The 23,471-nt window shown below is 42.7% G+C and overlaps 1 protein-coding gene across 1 annotated transcript; it reads right to left on the reverse strand.

Annotated features, from left to right (window-relative positions):
• Positions 1–6,283: 6,283 nt before the first annotated feature.
• LOC309507230 (cilia- and flagella-associated protein 45-like) lies at positions 6,284–23,353 on the reverse strand. Its single transcript, XM_082181364.1, has 12 exons — positions 22,149–23,353; positions 21,106–21,207; positions 20,891–21,024; positions 18,609–18,753; positions 16,775–16,945; positions 16,514–16,692; positions 16,303–16,432; positions 16,071–16,217; positions 14,628–14,741; positions 14,300–14,493; positions 12,646–12,870; positions 6,284–9,716 (listed from the first exon to the last, which is right to left on the reverse strand). The coding sequence occupies exons 1-12, from the start codon at positions 22,149–22,151 to the stop codon at positions 9,647–9,649; spliced, it is 1,614 nt and encodes a 537-aa protein (XP_082037490.1). The 5' UTR covers positions 22,152–23,353; the 3' UTR covers positions 6,284–9,646.
• Between the last annotated feature and the right edge of the window lie 118 nt (positions 23,354–23,471).

Raw genomic sequence — 23,471 nt, forward strand, 5'->3', positions numbered from 1 at the left:
ACGAGATCGTGGACGGGCGGCCCGGCACAGGTCGAGTCCCTCCTCCTCCCTCACCACTCTCGATGGCGGGGCAGTGAAGGGATACGAGGCCACCCCCCCATTGGAACGGTCGGTGGCGATGCAACTGTGTCCCAAGACTTCGTCCACCTGGCGGGGTAACCCCACGCTCCCCTCCAGCGCTTGTAGGTTTTCTTCCAGTCTGACTGGAAAGGCTTATAGTGCGTGTGGAGAAGCTGCTTCTGCCCTGCATGCCATGGCGCTTCTCCAGGTCCACCAGGCCAAAGCGCTCAGTGACATGCAGGAGGGTGGTACCGACCCAGGGGTGCTGCAAGAGCTGTGTGCGGCGCAGACCTCGCCCTCCGGGCAACGAAAGTCACCGCACGTTCCCTGGGCCGGGCGATGTCCACTCTCGTGGTCCAGGAGCGACACCTGTGGCTCACCCTGGCTGATGAGAAGGAGTCGGACAAGAGTAAGTTCCTGAACTCCCCCATATCCCACCGCGTCGCCGAAGAGCCCACCCTGGGATATGGGGGAGTTCAGGAACTTACTCTTGTCCGACTCCTTCATATCAGCCAGGGTGAGCCACAGGTGTCGCTCCTGGACCACGAGAGTGGACATCGCCTAGCCCAGGGAACGTGCGGTGACTTTCGAGGTCCGTCGCCGTACGCAGCTCTTGCAGCACCCCAGGGTCGGTACCACCCTCCAGCATGTCACTGAGCGCTTTGGCCTGGTGGACCTGGAGAAACGCCATGGCATGCAGGGCAGAAGCAGCTTCTCCACACGCACTATAAGCCTTTCCAGTCAGACTGGAAGAGAACCTACAGGCGCTGGAGGGGAGCGTGGGGTTACCCCGCCAGTTGCATCGCCACCGACCGTTCCACTGGGGGGATGCCCTCGTATCCCTTCACTGCCCCGCCATCGAGAGTGGTGAGGGAGGAGGAGGGACTCGACCTGTGTCGGGCCGCCCGTCCACGATCTCGTCACTTTGTCATGCACCTCTGGAAAGAATGGCACTGGGGCGGCGCGCTGAGTACCAGCACGGCCCGCCCCGAGATACCAATCGTCGAGCCGCGAGGGTTCGGGACACGGTGGAAGATTCCACACAAGCCCAACACTCGCGGCCGCCCGGGCAAGCATAGCGGCCATTTCCGGGTCTGGCTCGGACAACGCTACCACACCCGAAGGGGGCAACACAGCCGAGTCGTCATCGCCAGAAGATGACCGCTATCCCTCCGATGCGAGGATCGACATCTGGTCCTCCTGCGGAGATCTGACGGAAACAACCAGAGCCACACGAGATGGCCCGGCTGTCTCCATCGAAGACTCCGATGGCAGCGACGTGGAGGAGTGAGGAGCCCGTGGGGGTCTTTCACCCGGCGGGTTATTCCTCACTGTAATCCTCAGACCACCCATGGGATTAGCCGAAGTAGCCTTGTTCTGAACTGAACCAGAAGAAGAACTAGATCGGGGAATCTCCAAAGGGACTCCCCCTCGTCTGAGGGTTCTCAGTCTCAATCTCAACGTCGCGATGGTCATGTTCCTGCAGTGGTTTACTAAATGGTTTAGCTCCACAGTACTTGAGCGAGCTCTTAACGCAGTATAGTCCTTCACGTCTATTGCGATCTCTAAAGTCCGGCCAGTTGATAATACCTAGAATATCAAAATCGACTGCGGGCGGTAGATCCTTTTCCTATTTAGCACCAAAACTTTGGAACAGTCTTCCTACCATTGTCCGGGAAGCAGACACACTCTGTCAGTTCAAAGCTAGACTAAAAACACATCTCTTTGACCTAGCATTCACATAATACACTATAGACTTCTATAATTCAATGTTAGGCTGCATAGATTAGGTCAGCTGGAACCGGGAACACTTCCCATTAATCCTGATGTACTCGTTACATCATGAGAAGAATGGCAAAGAATTTGCGGACTTTCTATCAGAATTAATATTGACTGCAGATAAAATACTAATTGTTGGTGATTTTAATATACACATCGATAATGAAAAAGATGCATTGGGTTTGGCATTTAAAGACATTGTAAACTCAATTGGAGTTAGACAACACATGTCAGGACCTACTCATCGTCGTAATCATACTCTAGATGTAATATTATCACATGGAATAGATGTTGATGCCGTTGAAATTCTGCAGCAGAACGATGACATCTCAGATCATTATCTAGTCTCGTGTAAATTACATTTAGCCAAGGCTGCAAAGCCGACTCCGTGTTTCAAATATGTTAGACCTATGACTTCTGCCACTAAAGATTGCTTTATTAATAATCTTCCTGATCAGTTTCATCATCTCAGCATCCCAGATAGCTTAGAAGAACTTGATATTGCAACAGAAACTTTTAACTCTCTCTTTTCCAGCACTTAAGACACAGTTGCTCCGTTGCGCTTAAAGAAGATTAAAGAAAATAGTCCAACGTCGTGGTACAACGAGCACACTCAGGCCCTTAAGAGAGCAGCCAGAAAAAAAGGAGCGCAACTGGAAGAAAACAAAACTAGAGGTATTTCGCATTTTATGGAAGGAGAGCTCGATTACTTACAGAGAGGCTTTAAAAGCTGCTAGATCTGCTTATTTTACAACCCTATTAGAAGAAAATAAACATAATCCTAGGTATTTATTTGAAACGGTGGCTAAACTAACGAAAAAGAAAGCTTCAAGCACCAAAGTTTCCAAGCAACACAGCAGTAATGACTTTATGAACTTCTTCACTTATAAGATTGATAATATCAGGGACAAAATTATAACAATGCAACCGTCTACTACAGTATCGCATCAGGCAGTGCATTGTAGTCTCCCTGAGGAAAAATTTTATTCATTCGTTGCTATAGGAGAGGAAGAATTTACTAAACTCGTTAAATCATCTAAATCGACAACATGTATGTTAGACCCTATACCGACTAAGCTACTGAAAGAGATGCTTCCAGAGGTCATAGATCCTCTTCTTAATATCATTAATTCTTCTTTGTCTCTAGGATACGTACCAAAAAACTTTAAGCTGGCAATGATTAAACCGCTTGTTAACAAAACGCAACTTGATCTTACAGAATTAGTCAATTACAGGCCGATCTCGAATCTACCTTTTCTGTCAAAGATATTAGAAAAGGCAGTATCTTCACAACTGTGTTGCTTTCTTGAAAGAAATGATATCTGCAAGGATTTCCAGTCCGGATTTAGACCGTACCATAGCACTGAGACTGCCCTCATTAGAGTCACAAATGATTTGCTCTTATCATCCGATCGTGGTTGTATCTCTCTATTAGTGTTACTCGATCTTAGTGCTGCATTTGACACTATCGACCATAACATTCTTTTAAATAGACTCAAATTATGTTGGCATTAGTGGAATTGCATTAGCATGGTTTAAATCCTACTTGTCTGACCGTTATCAGTTTGTAGCAGTAAATGAAGAGATGTCTCATCGATCACAAGTTCAGTATGGCGTACCACAAGGCTCAGTACTAGGACCGTTGCTGTTCACTCTGTACATGCTACCATTAGGAGATATCATTAGGAAACATGGAATTAGCTTCCACTGTTATGCCGACGATACTCAGCTCTATATTTCTTCAAAACCTAACGAAACTTACCAATTCACAAAATTAACGGAATGCATAGCTGATATAAAAAATTGGATGACTCGTAATTTCCTACAACTAAATTCTGAAAAAACAGAGATTCTAATTATTGAACAAAAAATTTCCTCACGTAATAATCTAGAATACTGTCTAACACTTGATGGCTGCTCTGTTAAGTCTTCGTCGTCGGTTAGGAACCTGGGTGTGCCATTGATACCAATCTTTCATTTGAAAGTCATTATTTTAAAATGTGTTTAAAATAATGTTTATTTTAAAATGTATACAATGTTTAATAGGGAACCAGTGCAGTGTTGACAGAACTGGGCTAATATGGTCATACTTCCTGGTTCTGGTAAGAACTCGAGCTGCTGCGTTTTGGACCAGCTGTAATTTGTTTATTAAGCGTGCAGGGCAACCACCCAATAGAGCATTACAATAATCTAGCCTTGATGTCATGAACGCATGAACTAATTGTTCCGCATTTATCAATGAGAGCATATGACGTAATTTATATATATATTTTTAAGATGGAAAAATGCGGTTTTACAGATACTAGACACGTGACTTTCATATGAAAGATTGGTATCAAAGAGCACACCCAGGTTCCTAACCGACGACAAAGACTTAACAGAGCAGCCATCAAGTGTTAGACAGTATTCTAGGTTATTACGTGAGGAAGTTTTTTGTCCAATAATTAGAATCTCTGTTTTTTCAGAGTTAAGTAGTAGGAAATTACTAGTCATCCAATTTTTTATATCAGCTGTGCATTCCGTTAAATTTGTGAATTGCTAAGTTTCGTCTGGGCGTGAAGAAATATAGAGCTGAGTATCATCAGCATTACAGTGAAAACGTCTCGGTTACGTATGGTAACCCTCGTTCCCTGAGTGAGGGAACGGAGACGTCACGTCGGTAGGAGTTACCAACGAATTGGGATCATGCTAGGGAGACCAATTGCCTTCGAGTGAAACTAAAACGAGCCAATGAACATTGGCATGCAAGACTTGCATTCCGTGCCCCGCCTGCCAGTGCGGGTATAAAAGGAGGAAGCGAGAGCATACACAAATCGCTTTTTGCTTCGGAGCCGGCCGGTTGTGTCCTCTGAGTGAATGAGCGTTTGGATAGTGTTTTCCCTAAGCTCAACGAGTCTGCTGTTTCGAGACCTCTCTGTGTTGGTGTTACGGCGCGGCAGTGATCTTCGCGAGCTCCCGGATATCAACTGTCATTGATATGCAGTCTGCTTCTTTCAAAGAGCTGTTGTCACAGCTGGTATCTGGTTGAGTGCACACAGTGGGCTTGCAGTTTCTCCGCTGTGTTGCCGCGTTGATCCCTGCGTGCTTCAGCACACTAAGAGAGCGTTCTCGGAAAGAGTAACACGAGTGAAGATCGCGTCCTTTTCAGGATGACGTTTCACCCGTGTGTTTCTGGATGTGGTCAATATCTGCCAACGGTTGATGGTCACGATCGCTGCCTCTCGTGTTTGGGCCTCGCGCACGCTGAGGCAGCGCTCGTGAAAGAGTCGTGTTCCCACTGCGGGAACTTGACCATCGTGATGTTGAGATGGAGACAGAGAACCCTCAGACAAGGGGGAGTCCCTTTGGAGATTCCCCGATCTAGTTCTTCTTCTGGTTCAGTTCAGAAGAAGGCTACTTCGGCTAATCCCATGGGTGGTCTGAGAATTACAGTGAGGAATAACCCGCCGGGTGAAAGACCCCCACGGGCTCCTCACTCCTCCAGCGTCGCTGCCATCGGAGTCTTTGATGGAGACAGCCGGGCCATCTCATGTGGCTCCGGTTGTTTCCTTCGGAGCTCCGCCGGAGGACCAGATGTCGATCGCTGCATCGGAGGGAGAGCGGTCATCTTCTGGGGATGACGACTCGGCTGCGTTGCCCCCTTCGGGTGTGGTAGCGTTGTCCGAGCCGGACCCGGAAATGGCCGGTATGCTTGCCCGGGCGGCCGCGAGTGTTGGGCTTGTGTGGAATCCTCCACCATGTCCCGAACCCTCGCGGCTCGACGATTGGTATCTCGGGGCGAGCCGTGCTGGTTCTCAGCGCGCCGCCCCAGTGCCATTCTTTCCGGAGGTGCATGACGAGGTGATGAGATCGTGGACGGGCGGCCCGACACAGGTCGACTCCATCCTCCCTCACCACTCTCGATGGCGGGGCAGTGAAGGGATACGAGGGCATCCCCCCAGTGGAACGGTCGGTGGCGATACAACTGTGTCCGAAGACTGCGTCCACCTGGCGGGGTAACCCCACGCTCCCCTCCAGCGCCTGTAGGTTCTCTTCCAGTCTGACTGGAAAGGCTTATAGTGCGTGTGGAGAAGCTACTTCTGCCCTGCATGCCATGGCGCTTCTCCAGGTCCACCAGGCCAAAGCGCTCAGTGACATGCAGGAGGGTGGTACCGACCCAGGGGTGCTGCAAGAGCTGCGTACGGCGACGGACGTCGCCCTCTGGGCGACGAAAGTCACCGCACGTTCCCTGGGCCGGGCGATGTCCACTCTCGTGGTCCAGGAGCGACACCTGTGGCTCACCCTGGCTGATATGAAGGAGTCGGACAAGAGTAAGTTCCTGAACTCCCCCATATCCCACCGTGTCGCCGTAGAGCCCACCCTGGGATATGGGGGAGTTCAGGAACTTACTCTTGTCCGACTCCTTCATATCAGCCAGGGTGAGCCACAGGTGTCGCTCCTGGACCACGAGAGTGGACATCACCCGGCCCAGGGAACGTGCGGTGACTTTCGAGGTCCGTCGCCGTACGCAGCTTTTGCAGCACCCCTGGGTCGGTACCACCCTCCTGCATGTCACTGGGCGCTTTGGCCTGGTGGACCTGGAGAAGCGCCATGGCATGCAGGGCAGAAGCAGCTTCTCCACACACACTATAAGCCTTTCCAGTCAGACTGGAAGAGAACCTACAGGCGCTGGAGGGGAGCATGGGGTTACCCCGCCAGGTGGACGCAGTCTTGGGACACAGTTGCATCGCCACCGACCGTTGCACTGGGGGGATGCCCTCGTATCCCTTCACTGCCCCGCTATCGAGACTGGTGAGGGAGGAGGAGGGAGTCGACCTGTGTCGGGCCGCCCGTCCACGATCTCGTCACCTCGTCATGCACCTCCGGAAAGAATGGCACTGGGGCGGCGTGCTGAGAACCAGCACGGCTCGCCCCGAGATACCAATCGTCAAGCCGCGAGGGTTCGGGACACGGTGGAGGAATCCACACAAGCCCAACACTAGCGGCCGCCCGGACAAGCATAGCGGCCATTTCCGGGTCCGGCTCGGACAACGCTACCACACCCGAAGGGGGCAACGCAGCCGAGTCGTCATCCCCAGAAGATGACCGCTATCCCTCCGATGCGGCGATCGACATCTGGTCCTCCGGCGGAGATCTGACGGAAACAACCAGAGCCACACGAGATGGCCCGGCTGTCTCCATCGAAGACTCCGATGGCAGCGACGTGGAGGAGTGAGGAGCCCGTGGGGGTCTTTCACCCGGAGGGTTATTCCTCACTGTAATCCTCAGACCACCCATGGGATTAGCCGAAGTAGCCTTCTTCTGAACTGAACCAGAAGATGAACTAGATCGGGGAATCTCCAAAGGGACTCCCCCTCGTCTGAGGGTTCTCAGTCTCAATCTCAACGTCGCGATGGTCATGTTCCTGCAGTGGGAACACGACTCATTCACGAGCGCTGCCTCAGCGTTCGCGAGGCCCAAACACGAGAGGCAGCGATCGTGACCATCAACCGGTAGCAGATATTGACCACATCCAGAAACACACGGGTGAAACGTCATCCTGAAAAGGACGCGATCTTCACTCGTGTTACTCTTTCAGAGAACGCTCTCTTAGTGTGCTGAAGCACGCAGGGATCAACGGGGCAACGCGGCAACACAGCGGGGAAACTGCAAGCCCACTGTGTGCACTCAACCAGATAACAGCTGTGACAACAGCTCTTTGAAAGAAGCAGATCGCATGAAGTGACAGTTGATATCCGGGAGCTCGCGGAGAGCACTGCCGCGCCGTAACACCAACACAGAGAGGTCTCGAAACAGCAGACTCATTGAACTTAGGGAAAACACTATCCAAACGCTCATTCACACTGGTCGGCTCCGAAGCAAAAAGCGATTTGTGTATGCTCTCGCTTCCGCCTTTATACCTGCACTGGCATGCGGGGCGCGGAATGCAAGTCTTGCATGCCAATGTTCATTGGCTCGTTTTAGTTTCACTCGAACGCAGTTGGTCTCCCTAGGGGGATCCCAATTCGTTGGTAACTCCTACCGACGTGATGTAGGAGTGACCGAACGAAAGGGAACTAATGCCATGCTTCCTAATGATATCTCCTAAGGGTAGCATGTACAGAGTGAAAAGCAACGGTCCTAGTACTGAGCCTTGTGGTACGCCATACTGAACTTGTGATCGATAATACATCTCTTAATTTACTGCTACAAACTGATAACGGTCAGATAAGTATGATTTAAATCATGCTAATGCAATTCCACTAATGCCAACATAATTTTCGAGTCTATTTAAAAGAATGTTGTGGTCAATAGTATCAAATGCAGCACTAAGATCGAGTAACACTAATAGCGAGATACAACCACGATCAGATGATAGGAGCAAATCATTTGTGACTCTAATGAGAGCTGTCTCCGTACTATGGTACGGTCTAAATCCTGACTGAAAATCATTTCTTTCTAAAAAGGAACATAGTTGTGAGGATACTGCCTTTTCTAGTATCTTTGACAGAAAAGGTAGATTCGAGATTGGCCTGTAATTGAATAATTCTGTAGGATCAAGTTGTGTTTTTTTAACAAGCGGTTTAATCATAGCCAGCTTAAAAGTTTCCGGTACATATCCTAGTGACAAAGATGAATTAATGATATTAAGTAGAGGATCTATGACCTCAGGAAGCATCTCTTTCAGTAGCTTAGTCGGTATAGGGTCTAACATACATGTTGTCGATTTAGATGATTTAACGAGTTTAGTAAATTCTTCCTCTCCTATAGCAATGAATGAATCTAATTTTTCTTCAAGGAGACAAAAAAGTACTGCCTGATGCGATACTGTAGTAGACGGTTGCATAGTTATAATTTTCTCCCTGATATTATCAATCTTGTTAGTGAAGAAGTTCATAAAGTCATTACTGCTGTGCTGCTTGGAAACGTCTGGGGTTGAAGATTTATTTTTCGTTAGTTTAGCCACTATTTCAAATAAATACCTATGGTTTTGTTTATTTTCTTCTAATAGGGTTGAAAAATAAGCAGATCTAGCAGCTTTTAAGGCCTCTCTGTATGCAATCGAGCTCTCTTTCCATGAAATGCAAATACCTCTAGTTTTGTTTTCTTCCAGTTGCACTCCATTTTTCTGGCTGCTCTCTTAAGGGCCTGAGTGTGCTCGTTGTACCACGGCGTTAGACTATTTGCAGCATTGGCTAAATTAAGTTTACACGAGACTAGATAATGATCTGAGATGTCATCGCTCTGCTGCAGAATTTCAACAGAATCAACATTGATTCCATGTGATAATATTAGTAATATCTTCAGAATTACTGAGAAGTCTTGTTTTAAATATAATTCTTTTGAAGTTTTGTTGCTAAATGTAACACTATCTAGTGTAAATGATAAATCACGTTTAACATTTGTGCTGGCTATGTCTATATGTCTATATGTTTGTATGTCCTAATTCGGGGAACAGACACAGTCTCTATATGATCTAGGTCAGTGGTTCTCAATCCTGGTCCTGGGGACCCACAGCTCTGCACAGTTTGTATGTCTCCCTCATTTAACACACCTGATTCAGATCATCTCGTTAGGAAAGAGCTCTATGAACTGAACTGGGTGTGTCAGATAAAGGAGACATATAAAATGTGCAGAGCTGTGGGTCCCCAGGACCAGGATTGAGAACCACTGATCTAGGTGAAAGAGGCTCTATGTGATGGGATTTATCTGACCTTGGTGACGTGAGACAGCTAGCAGACGGTCGGTTTAGCCAGTCTGGGAGGGATGAATACCATCTCTTTTCAACAGGTCAGGTCTGCCCCATTTTGACGTAGCCTCCATTTCTTCAAAAAGATGGAAGAGCTTGAACTTTGCGCTCCACTTCCTTGCAGTACTTTTCTGGGAGCCCAGCTTCCCTACGGTCAGAAGAGGAAATATGTGATTGTCTGTCTAAATCATTGCAAGATGTGTGTGTGTGTGACCATGACATATAGAGCCCAACATAATAATCTCTGCGATGTTAGAAGATTGGAACTATCTTTTTCTTTCCCACAACCTCTATATCTGGACACTTACGCCACACTTAAATTAATGTCATCATTAATCATCATTACATCATAAACCTAAATGGCAGAAATACAGTGCAAACACACTTCTCAAGAAAGGTGGCGGGGGATACAAAAATGTGGAAGTAGAATCTGCCGTTTTCACGAAAGTCTCGGAGTGTTTTGTGTCATCTGGCACACTTTTGCTGAAAAATGGAAGCAATTTCTAACACTGGAAATATTGTAGAAATTAAGAATTTCATGTTTTTTCCCTAGCTCTACTCGTGCCTTTTTCTTTTGTTTTGATTAACTGAAGTTCAGTTTACACATAGATCCCTCAACTCTCCTCCTTCCTAACCTAACTGTGAAATATGGTCAATAACACAGCAGCTCTTTCACATGTTAGATTTTTGTCATTCACTGCGGTTTCACCCATTGAGTGGCTGCGTTAGTGTTAGCTTAATACTAATGCAGCCACTCAGTGGGTGAACCCGTAATGTCTTACTTTGACGTCATGTGCATACTCTCTATAATGCTTTTCCCTTTCATTCTTGTATAGCAAGCAGATTTCTCTCTTGTCTTCCTTTTTTTTTTTTTTTGGAGTGGTAGAAATGATTGAAATACTAAAATGACTTGCTTCATACAAAGTTATGTTTCAAATATTTTTTACATAAAAAAACACTGAATTTATGACAATCTTTTGGGCCTTAGACTTGTTCCCAATAAAAACCCTGAATGCCACTACGGGCCCTATTTTAACGATCTGAAACGCAAGTATCAAACGCGAAATGCAAGTAACTTTGTGGGCGGATCTTGCTGTTGCTATTATACCGACGGGATAAATGACTCTTGCGCCCGACGCAAATCTAAAACAGGTTGGTCTGAAGTAGCTTCATTACTCATAGGTGTGGTTTGGGCGTAATGTGCCATAAACCAATCAGAGCGTCATCTCACATTCCCTTTAAGGGCAGGCGTGCTTGTTCCATGGAGGATGGCTATTATAACGGCGGATTTGCCAGGAGCGGTTCACAGCCGAGGAGACCGACGTTCTCATCAGGGCCATAAAAGACAGAGAAGTGACATTGTTCGGATAAACAGGCATATAATAATTTTGGTAAATATGTTAGCTAGATTTATGCCTATTTTGTCACATCTTCATGGACACCACAATGATTTCCCTGATGTGGAATATTTTTCCTTGTAATTATGTATGGTTTGCAAAAATGGCAACTGCTGTGTGTAGATGAGAGAATCAAAGTGTATGCGCGTTGTGCATTATTAGCCAAGCATGCGCCCTTAAAGGGGAAATGAAGCAGTCAATCAAGTTTACATGATTTACAAGATGCATTTCCACTATAATCAACAATTATATAAGAAATATGACAAATGTAAACATATAAAAGAAAAAAGAAAAACTGTTATATCTTTCGCAGCCAGGGATTGTGCAGTATTCTAACATGTGACGTCACGGGGTTGGTTGGCTTTAATAAACCTTGCTGAATGTAGGAATATCCCGACATCAAACTGTCTACACCACGGTGTTTTGACCGGGAACAACTAACGACGTCTAACGTTATATGTTATATACAATAGATGGACTCTGACACGGTGGGCATCGCAGTACAACAGCCACACTGACACCAGGTAGCGTTGCCAACCCGCTCTTCGCTCCAAACCGCCACCGGCTGTTCGACATAACGACGTACCACTAACTTACATGGTGTTGACAAGAGACAGGAATATGATGGCAGACATCGCGAACAATGTTTCCATGTGCAGTTTGTTAACATATAACGTTAGACGTCGTCTTTTTGTCTGGTACTAATAAACTTCACTAAGTTAGCTAAACACTAAGTTAGCGTTAGCTAGTTCATGCTTACAGCTGTTAGCTAATAATGACTGTACCTATCGTTAGTTGTTCGCGGTCAAAACACCGTGGTGTAGACAGTTTGGTGTCGGAATATTCCTACATTCAGCAAGGTTTATTAAAGCCAACCAACCCCGTGACATCACATGTTAGAATACTGCACAATCCCTGGCCGCAAAAGATATAACGGTTTTTCTTTTTTCTTTTATATGTTTACATTTGTCATATTTCTTATATAATTGTTGATTATAGTGGAAATCCATCTTGTAAATCATGTAAACTTGATTGACTGCTTCATTTCCCCTTTAAAATTGCATCTGAATAATGCGCAGAAAACTTTTCTGGAACTGCAAAATAGCACCAGGGAACGTTTGCGCCGGAACACGCCTCCTCTTTTCGCTGAACCGCCCCCGAGAGCACAAGTTCATTCCCTAATTTACCGACGTGCGTCTGTGGAGGGAAAAGTCCGCTGTGTGTCGGGTACATAATAGGAATGATACATGCGTCGGTGTACAAAGTCAATTGAGCTGGGTGCAAGATAGGGCCCTTGGTGTGATATTTTGTAGTTAATGCAATGAAATTCATACATTTTTAATTGTGCCGTAAGTGTCCAAACACTTTTTGAGGCCACTGTGTCGTCTTTCCTGTATGCAATCCATCATTCCTTATTTCATTACTCATTCATAACTCATATTTTCATTACAGTCTTATGTCATTTTTAGGGCTGCCCTGACTAAAGATTTTTTCTGGTTGACTAGTAGTTGTTCATTTAAGCCATTAGTCGACTAGTCGCACGTTTATGACATTAATTGAATTACTTTTAATCATTTATTGATAAACTAGTGTTTATTAGTCAATGTCGGTGGCAAAGAGAATAGTGTGTATATATAGAGAAAAATGCATTTTTCTGTCTACTTTACTCTAAGGACATACCTGAGTTCCCTCAGCTTCTTTTCTTTAATCTCGTCCAGTCGGGCTCTGCGACTGCGCGCCTCCTCCTGCAGTCGTTCCCCCTCTTGAAACAGCTCTCGGTGCTGGCTGACGGCCCGCAATTCTCTCTCCCGTATCTGCTGCCTCGCAGCCTCAGCATGCCTTTGGATGTGTTGATGCCGCTGCTCCTCTTTTCCTTGTTCTTTCTCAATTAAATCCTGCTGTGCCCTGGAAAAGGAGTATACAGCATACAATCTTCAATGTTATCTTTGTCCATTCTCCCCTCTAAATTGCATTTATTAGGACTCATGGGATAATATAAAAAATAATCCAAACTATAATAGCCTATAATAGCCTAGCCTACATATTTTAAAATTGTATCATATATTGCTGCCATGATAACCATTTCAAATTTTTACGTGCTTTCTTCTCTTTCCCATTTTTGTTCGCTGAGGTTGATTTGCGATGAAATATTGTTCTTGTAAATATTTTCCATCATTTCAGTAATAAAAGTGTAAATCTTTTATCTTTAATCTTTTTTTTAGTACGGTGCTCGGCAGTGATCAAAAAGGACTTAAACGGTGAATTTTGTATCTCTTCTTGTAAACTCAGAGATGTGGATGATTCAGACGGCAATTAAATTACCACACGACCTGTTTGTCAAAAAACAGTACGTACTAATTTGGCCAGGGATTTTTACGCGGGTTGGGTGAGAAGAAACACCCGCCGACTTACCCCTGTAAATGTTTAAAATACGAGCCCATGAGAAACAATTAGCGTCTGAATAGGCCTTAACTGACAGTAGCCTATGCTTTCACTGGCCTTTAAAAGCGCTCTTTAATTAAATGAATAATATTATACATATAATAATATAATAAAAAAATCAGTGTAATGACAATTTTATTCTTTGCATGAAAACACTTGAATTAGCCTAATTGAACACTGTCTGGGTGTATTAAAACTTCAGAGTTATATTCGTATTGACCTGCAACAGTGATAAGGTAAAGCTAAGAGTGGTCCAGACCAACCTTACGATGACTTACAGAAGGTATACTTAACTAAGAACATTTCGGGAAACACGTATTATCGATAAGGTACAGCTTAAGGTGTAACTTAAGAACGATGTAGCGTTAAGAAGGTTTCGGGAAACGCAGCCCTGCTCTAGACATGCTCGCAGAAATTGGTTCTGGTCAATCTGCTTGATTATTTCGGGCTCTAACTGATTCGGTTATACCAATGCCATTTACAGTTAATGTTTACATTTGCTTTAGAAGCCTTGGAGTTTCCAATTATGGAAAGTGCATTGAGGATTTTGGCCAATCACAATGCACTGGGTCAGCTGGCCAATCAGAGCAATCTGTGCTTCAGACAGACTGGGAATAGAGGCTATGCAATGACATACAGGATGTAAACAAATGCTGTGTTTTTTTTACATAAAAGCAAGTTAACCTATTCTATTACACCCAATAAACAAAATAATGAACTTTTAAAATAGCATCATATGACCCCTTTAAAATGCACAAATGTAGATCGGGGGGGATCATGTCCCCGTATGCCCCCGAAAATGTTAGCAAGCTTAGTTTTTGGACCTCTGTATTTCTAAAACCTTGTGTACGGCCATGCTAATAGTACTTGATACATGTGATGGTGTTTGTACCTCAGGACCCTCTCAAACTCTGCTCTCTCTCGTCTGGCTTCAATGGACACCAAGTGATCCTTATGAGTCATTTGCACCAAACGAGCAGCCTTTAATTTCTCTTCCTCTCCCAGCTTTTTCATAGTCTGCTCTTTCTCTTTTCTCCTCCATTCCCTCGCAGCCCCTTCCTGGTTCCTCTGTGCCCTGATCTCATTCTTACAGTTCAGAGAAAAACGAATTTATTTGAAATCCAGAATCCAGAATGCAAAATGTATTACGCCATAATGGGTATACATCTCATACAAAGGAATTTTGTAATTTTTTATAAAGACATACTGAAACATTTTACCTGCTCGGCTTTGTGGTCTCTGTCCCGTTCTTGAAGAGCTCTCAGTTGCGCCACTTCCTTCTCTTTTTCTTTTTTCATAATTACCTGCACAGCTTCATACTCTGCCTCTCGTTCCTAGAGTTAATTAAACACATATGGGATTGATGTGGCTATTCAATGTGGCATGGTGGGAAAGCCAACTGCAGCTGCTGATGTCCCCAGGCCCTTGAATTTTTTTGTTTCGCTTGTTTCAACATTTACCTATGGTTAATCTACCCTTATGTGATCCTTCCTTTGATCACAGTAAAGTAGGTCAGACTTAAAAATATGTTTTTTCACTTGTGGCCCACTTCTAATATTGCGCAAAATCAATGGACAAACAAATGACGGACTGGAAATAATTAATTTCCAATGAAGAATATTACGGTCCAGTTGCATGGAGGTCTGACTTATATGCATAAATGTTCTGATTCAATTTGAACTTTTGCAACTACACCATATGTGACCACACGGCCAGATCTTAATGAAAACAATGAGCACAAGAATTACCAGCATTTTTGCACTGAAATATTAATATTTAAACACTTTTTCTGTAAAATGGGTGGCTATAATTATGTATGTATATATGTATGTATTTGAGGAGCGGAGAAGAGTTTCTCCGTCTAGCATGTGTCGTTGTGTCATAGCCAATCCTGTACAAGCCCAATTGCCTGTGCAAAGCACTTCACAGTTTGTTACTTGAGATTTTGGCCAAATCACAGAAAAACTGACCAATCGAGTCTCTTCAGAAAATTTGGACTAAACCACTCAGTTCCTTTTTTACAAACTCTTTATGAGAAAGTGGTCAAAGTGTTAGTTGCGAAGACTGTCAATGGAGGGTCAGAAAGCTCTCAGATTTCAGCAAAAATATCTTCATTTGTGTTTTGAAGATGAACAAACGTTTTACAGATTTGGAACGACATGAGGGTGAGTAAATGAGGACAGAATTTTCATTTTTGGGTGAGCTATCCCTTTAAAGTAATCTGTAGTACTTAATACAAAAAGGGATCAGGGAAAATTTTATCTCACACTATAAGGCCAATTCACACTGCGCAGACAGACAGCAACAAGACAGTTCGTCTGGTGTTTCCAGATCAGTGCGTTACCACTGTTGGCATCTATTGGCATCTATTGTCATGGGCTTATAGGGCTTTTTGCCGATATAACAAGCTGAATCATGCTTGTCGGCTTGTGGAATGTCTGAGAAGTGACGTACTGTAATCTGGTGTTTGTCCACGTTGGTCGCTGTCTGTCGGTGCAGTGTGAATTGGCCTGTATGAATGCTTAATTAATCTTATTTATTGTATTTGATTAACAAGGTAAGAACTGCAAGAACAGTCTGCCCCTGATTTTAAAGTTTAAGATTACAGTGGTGGATGTCAAGAGAGGCGAAAGTGAGAAACCCATTAAAAAGACTTTTCTTACCAACTTCTTGGTTGTATACTCTTCAGCACGCAGATCTGCTAATCTCTCTTCTTCCTTTTTCTGCTTTTTAGCAAGCAGGTTTTCCTCATTAATCCTCTGAATATCCTGAAGCAATTTCCTCTGCTCCTCCTTCTTCCTTTCAATGACCTGAGATAACATTACACAAAGAGTGTGAGTTTGAAAACTACCAGTACTTTGGATTCAAATTGATCTAGAGATTCATTGTATGTACTTTGAGCTCCTCCATCTGCATCTTTTCCATGTTTTTCAGAAACTGCTGACCCTCCTCTTCTTTCATCTCATCCTCAAGCATTTTCTCCTCCCGACGCATCTGGATCTGGTCGCGGACGCGCAGCTTCCCCCTTTAATAACAACCACCCATTAACCAGGGAACAATACATTGTATTTAGAGTATATGGAATACAGAGCGTAAACATCCTTACTGAATCATCTTTTCTTTGCGCAGTTGTTCGTTTTTTTCCTGAGTTTCTACAGCCCGGCGACACTCCACCTCCATGATGGCATCCAGCCTTTTCTCCTCCTCCAGCCACTTTGTGCGGTTCTGTTTCTTCTCCTTAATCTGCGCATCCCAGACAGCATGGCACTGCACTTCCCGAATCAACTGCAGGAGTACAAAGACAACATTTGCATGTAGGAAATAACCAGTGCGTAATGGTTTGGCTTGTTAGTGTGGTCCTATCTACCTCATTGAGGTTCTTGACTTCGTCCTCTTGTTCCATTCTCATGGTGTTGGCTCGTTCCAACAGGTACTGAGCGCGGTCCCTCGCCTCTATCTCGAGCTCACTGAGTTTCTGGTTCTTCAGCCGAGAGAGGTCTGTCTGACGCATCTGTGCTTTTCTCTGCTCTACAGAATCCTGATATGACAACAACCAGATCAGGGACGTTTCCTCAGAGGAGGCAAGTGCCTCCTCAAAAAATTGGATCAAATATTCCAAAATGTTAACAGACCCCCTAAAGTGTGCGGTGGGTTTAGTGGGGGGTAATTAAGAATGAATGGGGGAAAGTCATGTGAGAGGAGGTACTGCCTCCTCCTATCGCACTATGATTTGTTCGTGTGATAAATCCCGCCTCCTGTTTACATGCGTATTCCACGTTCGCTACTCAGTCCGAATGAACAAAATGAATGCGTTAATGGGAAGACTAATTAAAAAGTCATTAAACAGCTCTGCCACTTAGATAACGACGCTTTATGTCACTTCAAAATTCAAACTTTAATTGGCCTGAAAACATGATGACACTGGTTTAAATAGCAATCTGCTCAGTGAAATTAAAGGTACAACTTCATGTCTGTGACCAGTGTTTACCGAGCTTGATGACCCGAAAATAAGTCGACTATTAAAAAGAACAGCTGAACATCAGGTCACAAATAAAATATATTGTTTAAATAGTTTACAGCCTTTAGTTATTATTTTGAAATAAATGTAAAAATTCTTAACCTACTCTGAACTAGATTTACAATTCCTGAAGCATATAGCAGTGCTTGGAAGACAACCAAAGAATATTGTGGAGGCCATTCATACGAAACACATTTTTGCACTGAAAAATGCGAGATGTGGGCAGGGGTATGGGGGGGGAATGGTCTCTCACACACACACACACACACACCACACACACACACAACACACAACACACAACACACACACACACACACACACACACACACACACACACACACACACACACACACACACACACACACACACACACACACACACACACACACACACACACACACACACACACACACACACACACACACACACACACACACACACACACACACACACACACACACACACACACACACACACACACACACACACACACACACACACACACACACACACACACACAGTGACAACAATGGCAGTGCCAAACAAGAACAAGTTCAGGAATCAAAGTCTTTACACAAATTAAATATTATGAAAATGATTGAGCTGCCGATGCTTACTCTATAAAGCACGAACATTTCATGAAGACCCAGCAACATATTACATTTTTGAGTCAGCTTCTGGCTGTCAGAAATGCTAGTTCATTTATTTCTAAATGATGGCACTTATAATTATGTTGTGCATTAATTCATTAAGCTGATGTGGTTTCATTATTTTATTCTATCGATATTAGATTAGCATTGTTGTTTCATTGAGTTTAATACATTCTTAAATTCCATTCATACAGAATTGTTTGTTTAATTCATTCTTGTAAAAATGTGCATGCATGAACAAAGAATAAACGTTGTTGTGGTCTTTTTAAAATAATTTCTCACGATGTAGCGATTCAAAGGAAATGACTGAATGAGTAAATATTCTGTTATTGACACTGGAGCACTGCTAGTAAAAAGCAATACAGGAAACATTTATATTTTATACTGGGATAATTCTGGGTGGCTTATGGTCTGGGAATGGTTTTTCTTAGGGTGGTCCACCCCATGCAACCCCAGTAGATCCGCTCCTGCATGTGTGTGATCAAAAAGTATTTAAGATAAATTGCAGATTGAGTTTGATATGGTTGACTCACCAGGGCTTCCTTGTGGGCTTGGCGTCGGGCCCTTAGCACAGCTGCCTTCTCCTCTTCACTAGGAACATGAGACCTAGCCATGAACTCCATGAACTGATCCGAGGACATGATTAAAGGCTGTTCAGGTGGGTTCTCTCTTCGGATTCTGGTAAAAAAAAAAAAAACAAGAGCAAAGAGCAGGCTTAAAAGGGGTTATGAACTGCATTTTTTATTATTATTCATTTTTAATGTTTCTTGAGGAGCACTTATAATGGTAGTAGGATTTTTACATAAAAAATTGTCATAATTTAGAAATAAAAGGGGCGTATCTACTGTGAGACTTCAGTGTAAACGCCGACTGCTGTGATTGGCTTGCATTTTAAATAAGTATTATATGTGGAACTCTCTCAAAAACTACATTAAGAAATCTTTAACTACATTTTTACTATTACAGCTGTCGAGATAAACTAATTGTGAAAAGTGTTGATTATAGCATTATACAGACCCTTTCCAAAAAATTTGAATATCATGGAAAAGTTTATTTATTTCCATAATTCCATTCAAAACGTTAAACTTCCATAGATTATAGATTCAGGGCCCACAACTTAAACGATTTCAAGTATTTAGTTATTTATTTGTACATAATTTGTACTTCCAGCTCATAAAACCCACGAAAACAGGATTTCAAAAAATTTGAATATTACATGAAATCACACAGTAATTACACCGTGATACCATGGTCATTGAACCAGGTTTTGGTTATTTTGGCAGTGTGGGCAGGTGCAAATCCTGCTGGAAAATGAAGTCAGCATCTCCATAAAGCTTGTCTGCTGAAGGAAGCATGAAGTGCTCTGAAAATGTCCTGGTAGACGGCTGCGTTGAGTGGACCAACACCAGCCGATGACATGGCTCTCCAAACCAACACAGACTGTGGAAACTTCACACTGGACTTCAAGCATCTTGGATTGTGTGCCTCTCCATTCTTCCTACAGACTCTGGGACCTTGGTTTCCAAATGAGATGCAAAATTTGCTCTCATCAGAAAAGAGGACTTTGGTCCACTGTGCTTTATTAAATCCAGAGTCAACACAGCTGTCTACCAGGACATTTTCAGAGCACTTCATGCTTCCTTCATTTTCCAGCAGGATTTGCACCTGCCCACACTGCCAAAAGAACCAAAACCTGGTTCAATGACCATGGTATCACTGTGTAATTACTGTGTGATTTCATGTAATATTCAAATTTTTTGGAAAGGGTCTGTATTTAGATCTACTCCCGTCGTATGAAAGGTTGCAGCGATGAGCATGCAGCCGATGACACACATGAATGCAGTGATCTTATCAATGCAACTCGATTTCTGCACTCTCACGAATGCTTTCATCATAACTAACAGTGCAAACACAATGTGAATAAGAGATTGATTATAATGGACTCAGTCACTGATAAACTTGCGCTCTTTGATTGGCAGCTCCAGCGATTATAAAGGGAGCGTTCTTTGATCGCTGTCAGTATATAATTTAATCACAGTTTAAATAACAGATTGCTACTAAGAGAAACGATGTGAAGTTGACTGTTTAGTCACTGGATTGATTTACTGATGCATAAACGGCAATAAACAATGAACGTCTGACTGTACATGAATCATTACATATCAGAAATCACTGATCACAGATTAAGCATTAGAATGAACACGGTTACTTGCATGTTGTTGCATTACTGTCGGGTTCATATCTTGCAGTAAAAGTCTGTTTGCAAAAAATTGCGACTGATTTACCAAAGAATTCACAGTGAAATTTTCCGAACAAACAAATAACATTACCTTCCATGCTAGGAATGTGCATTATGTAATGTCCAGTGATTCTGTATCTCTCTTTTCTTCTAATCTCACTAACATGCCAGTGGGCGGGGCCAAATATGCAATGATGTAGAAGACGGTCTTTCGTCGCACTATTGCGTCATAATATGGCAAAATCCGAAACTAGTTGTCTTCAGAGCTTGGTTTCAATAAAAGCTGTTTTTAGACTAACAAGGACGTTTTGAGTTCTGAAACTTACAGGATGTTTTTATAGTGCAATGACCTCGTATATGTCAAAAGATTAAGGATAATTTAATTTCTCAATTCATGACCCCTTTAAAAATAGTCAAAACACAAATGGCCAATATATGCAGTTCAGGGATAGACAGATTTACTGGTTTTATTCACGTCAAATCAGGTTACACTAACATTTTGAACAAGTAATGTAAATATCTCAATAAGGATAACTACATGTCTCCACAGTGTAAAAACCTTTTGCTTCTACTTGCCTGAGGTCTCTGATGAGGTCTTTAGTGATGATGCGGACTGTCTCTGGCTTTTTGGCTGCAGCAGCAGTGCGTGACAGTGTCCTTGACCTCACGCTTCTGCCTTCAGCACCGTCTTTCATATCCGCAGCAGAATGCTGAGAAAGATTCAATAGACTGTTGGATCTTCCTTTACTTTTCATTTAATGTCTAAGACTATAAAGTAAGCTTTTTTCTACCTGTTTGGGGGTCCCAAAAAGGGTCTCATCCACATAAGAGGTGAGGGCCCGTGTGCGATCGCGGCGAGACAGTTTCCCAGGTGATGATCCAGAGCACTGAGGCTGAAAAGCATGTCAAATTACCAACTAGTGAGTCGCAATGTGATTTAAGAATCAGGAGTCTTTAATACAACAACAAAACAATTCGTTTCTGGTTCTTTTTTTATTCATTATAAAAGTACCGACTCATAATATTAATTCGTTCTAGAATTGGACTACACTTCCTGCTGAATATACACGGGTGGTTAAAAGTTTGGAATAATTGTATTTATTTATTCATTTTCATGTTTTTGAAAGTATCTTCTGCTCATCAAGGCTGCATTTATTTGATCAAGTATACAGTAAAAAAAATGGTAAAATATTATTAAAATTTAACACAAGTGTTTCCAATGTGAATATATTTTAAAATGTAATTTATTCCTGTGATCAAAGCTGAATTTTCAGCATCATTACTCCAGTCTTCAGTGTCACATAAGTCCTTCAGAAATCATTCTAATATGCTGATTTAGTGCTCAATTTATCAGTTATAATTGGTGCTCATTTATTAATAATGGTTTATATTGCTGTCAATGTAAAAAAATAATAATACTGACATTTTTGTGGAAAATGTGATACTTTTTTTCAGGGTTCTTTATTATAAACAGTATCAAGTTAAAAAGAACAGCATTTAAATATACATATTGAATCAATTTAAACTGGTTAAACTTTTTCTATCTCGTTTCCAAAAATAAATAAATAAAAGTTAAGCAGCAAAACAGTTTTCAACGTTGATAATAAAATAAAAAATGTTTCTTGAGCAGCAAATCAGCATACTAGAATGATTTCTGGAGGATGTATTGTATTTTTCATCAAATAAATGCATCCTTGGTGAGCATAAGACACTTAACGTTAAACATTTTAAAATCTTACTCATTCCAAACTTTTGACAGCCAGAAAATTTTATCATTTTAATGCCCATAATATAGTGTATATCAGATATGGTGTGTAAAAGTAACGTTACTTACCATTTCTATCGAGTTGACGTGAAAAAGCTTAACGTTATAGGATAAGTTAGACGTTATGACACAGATACAAACAGAGTAACGTTTGTATTTAATTTATGTGTTTAAAATGGAGCTAAAATAAGAATAACACGTGTTAAACAGATAAGTTAGCGTACAAGCAATAAAACTGACTCTCCACAGTAATAGTTTGTTATTGTCTTTCCAGTTTCCATGGAGACGCGTCACGCGGTTACTGCGGTTATGTACAGAGCGTATTTAGGCCACGCCCACACCGACTTTGCATTGCGAGAGACTGCCTCCTTGTCATTTATGACTTATAACAAAAGACAAAACAATGTCTAAAAGCTGCTATGTGACAAGGTGTACAGCAAACAAGCTAAATAACCCAAGAATACATTTTTATAAGCTGTCGACCCCAAAAAACGGTTGTTTCAGGACATAAAAGTGGATAAATTGACACCGAGCGCAACTAGTTCTCGAACTTCGCTATGACTGTCAATCTACTGTGGTAAATAAAGCTTGTTTATCAACCCTCTCTGCCTCGCTCACACAGAGAAAGGGACATTTTATTGGAATGATGTATTCTTTGTATAATCTTTTTCCAAAATTCTCTAGTGTAGACGAAAATGTCAATTTATAAATTTACATATTACTTTTGTAAAGTAACTAGCTGCTAAAGTAATGCATTAGTTGCAAAGTTAACTTACCTTTTCAAATAAGTAACGCAAGTTACGTTGTTTTCCCATGTGTTGACTGACAGCTCTCCTGTCCCGATGTAGAGGAATCAGGAGTGAGAGCAGAGGTGTCGTGTGTGAACATCATGATTATTATGGATCTACACTAATGTACTCATCTCACTTACACAAACACAGATTCAATATTCCTCAAAATGAATAAAAACAGTGAAATGCAAAAGAATATTAGAATAATATTATGCAAATGCTCAGAATATTCTGCAACAGTTAAATGACGCAAATATACTTTCCCATAATACTGTGACGTGTTTTTAAATAAAATCCATCGATAACTGATTGAATCGTTTAAAGTTAAAATCAGTGAGGAAAAGAGGAGGTTGATGTCAGCTGAAAAGGAAAGTGTCCTCAGAGGCAAAATATTCTGTTGAATAATTGACAATAAGACCAGGAAAACGCATTAAAAACATTAAGAGGGACAATTCTGATGATTTCATGACTGTCGTTCAAAGCAAGATGCGATGCAACAGCCAAACCCGTGAAGGTGTAGTTTCTGTCAGCGAGTCTGTATTTCACAGTCACACAGAGACATCTGGTGGTTGTCTGAGGCACTTCAACCTCCACACACTAT

The sequence above is a fragment of the Leuciscus leuciscus genome, assembly GCF_965113295.1.
Source record: "Leuciscus leuciscus genome assembly, chromosome: 10".
NCBI classification, from domain to species: Eukaryota; Metazoa; Chordata; class Actinopteri; order Cypriniformes; family Leuciscidae; genus Leuciscus; species Leuciscus leuciscus.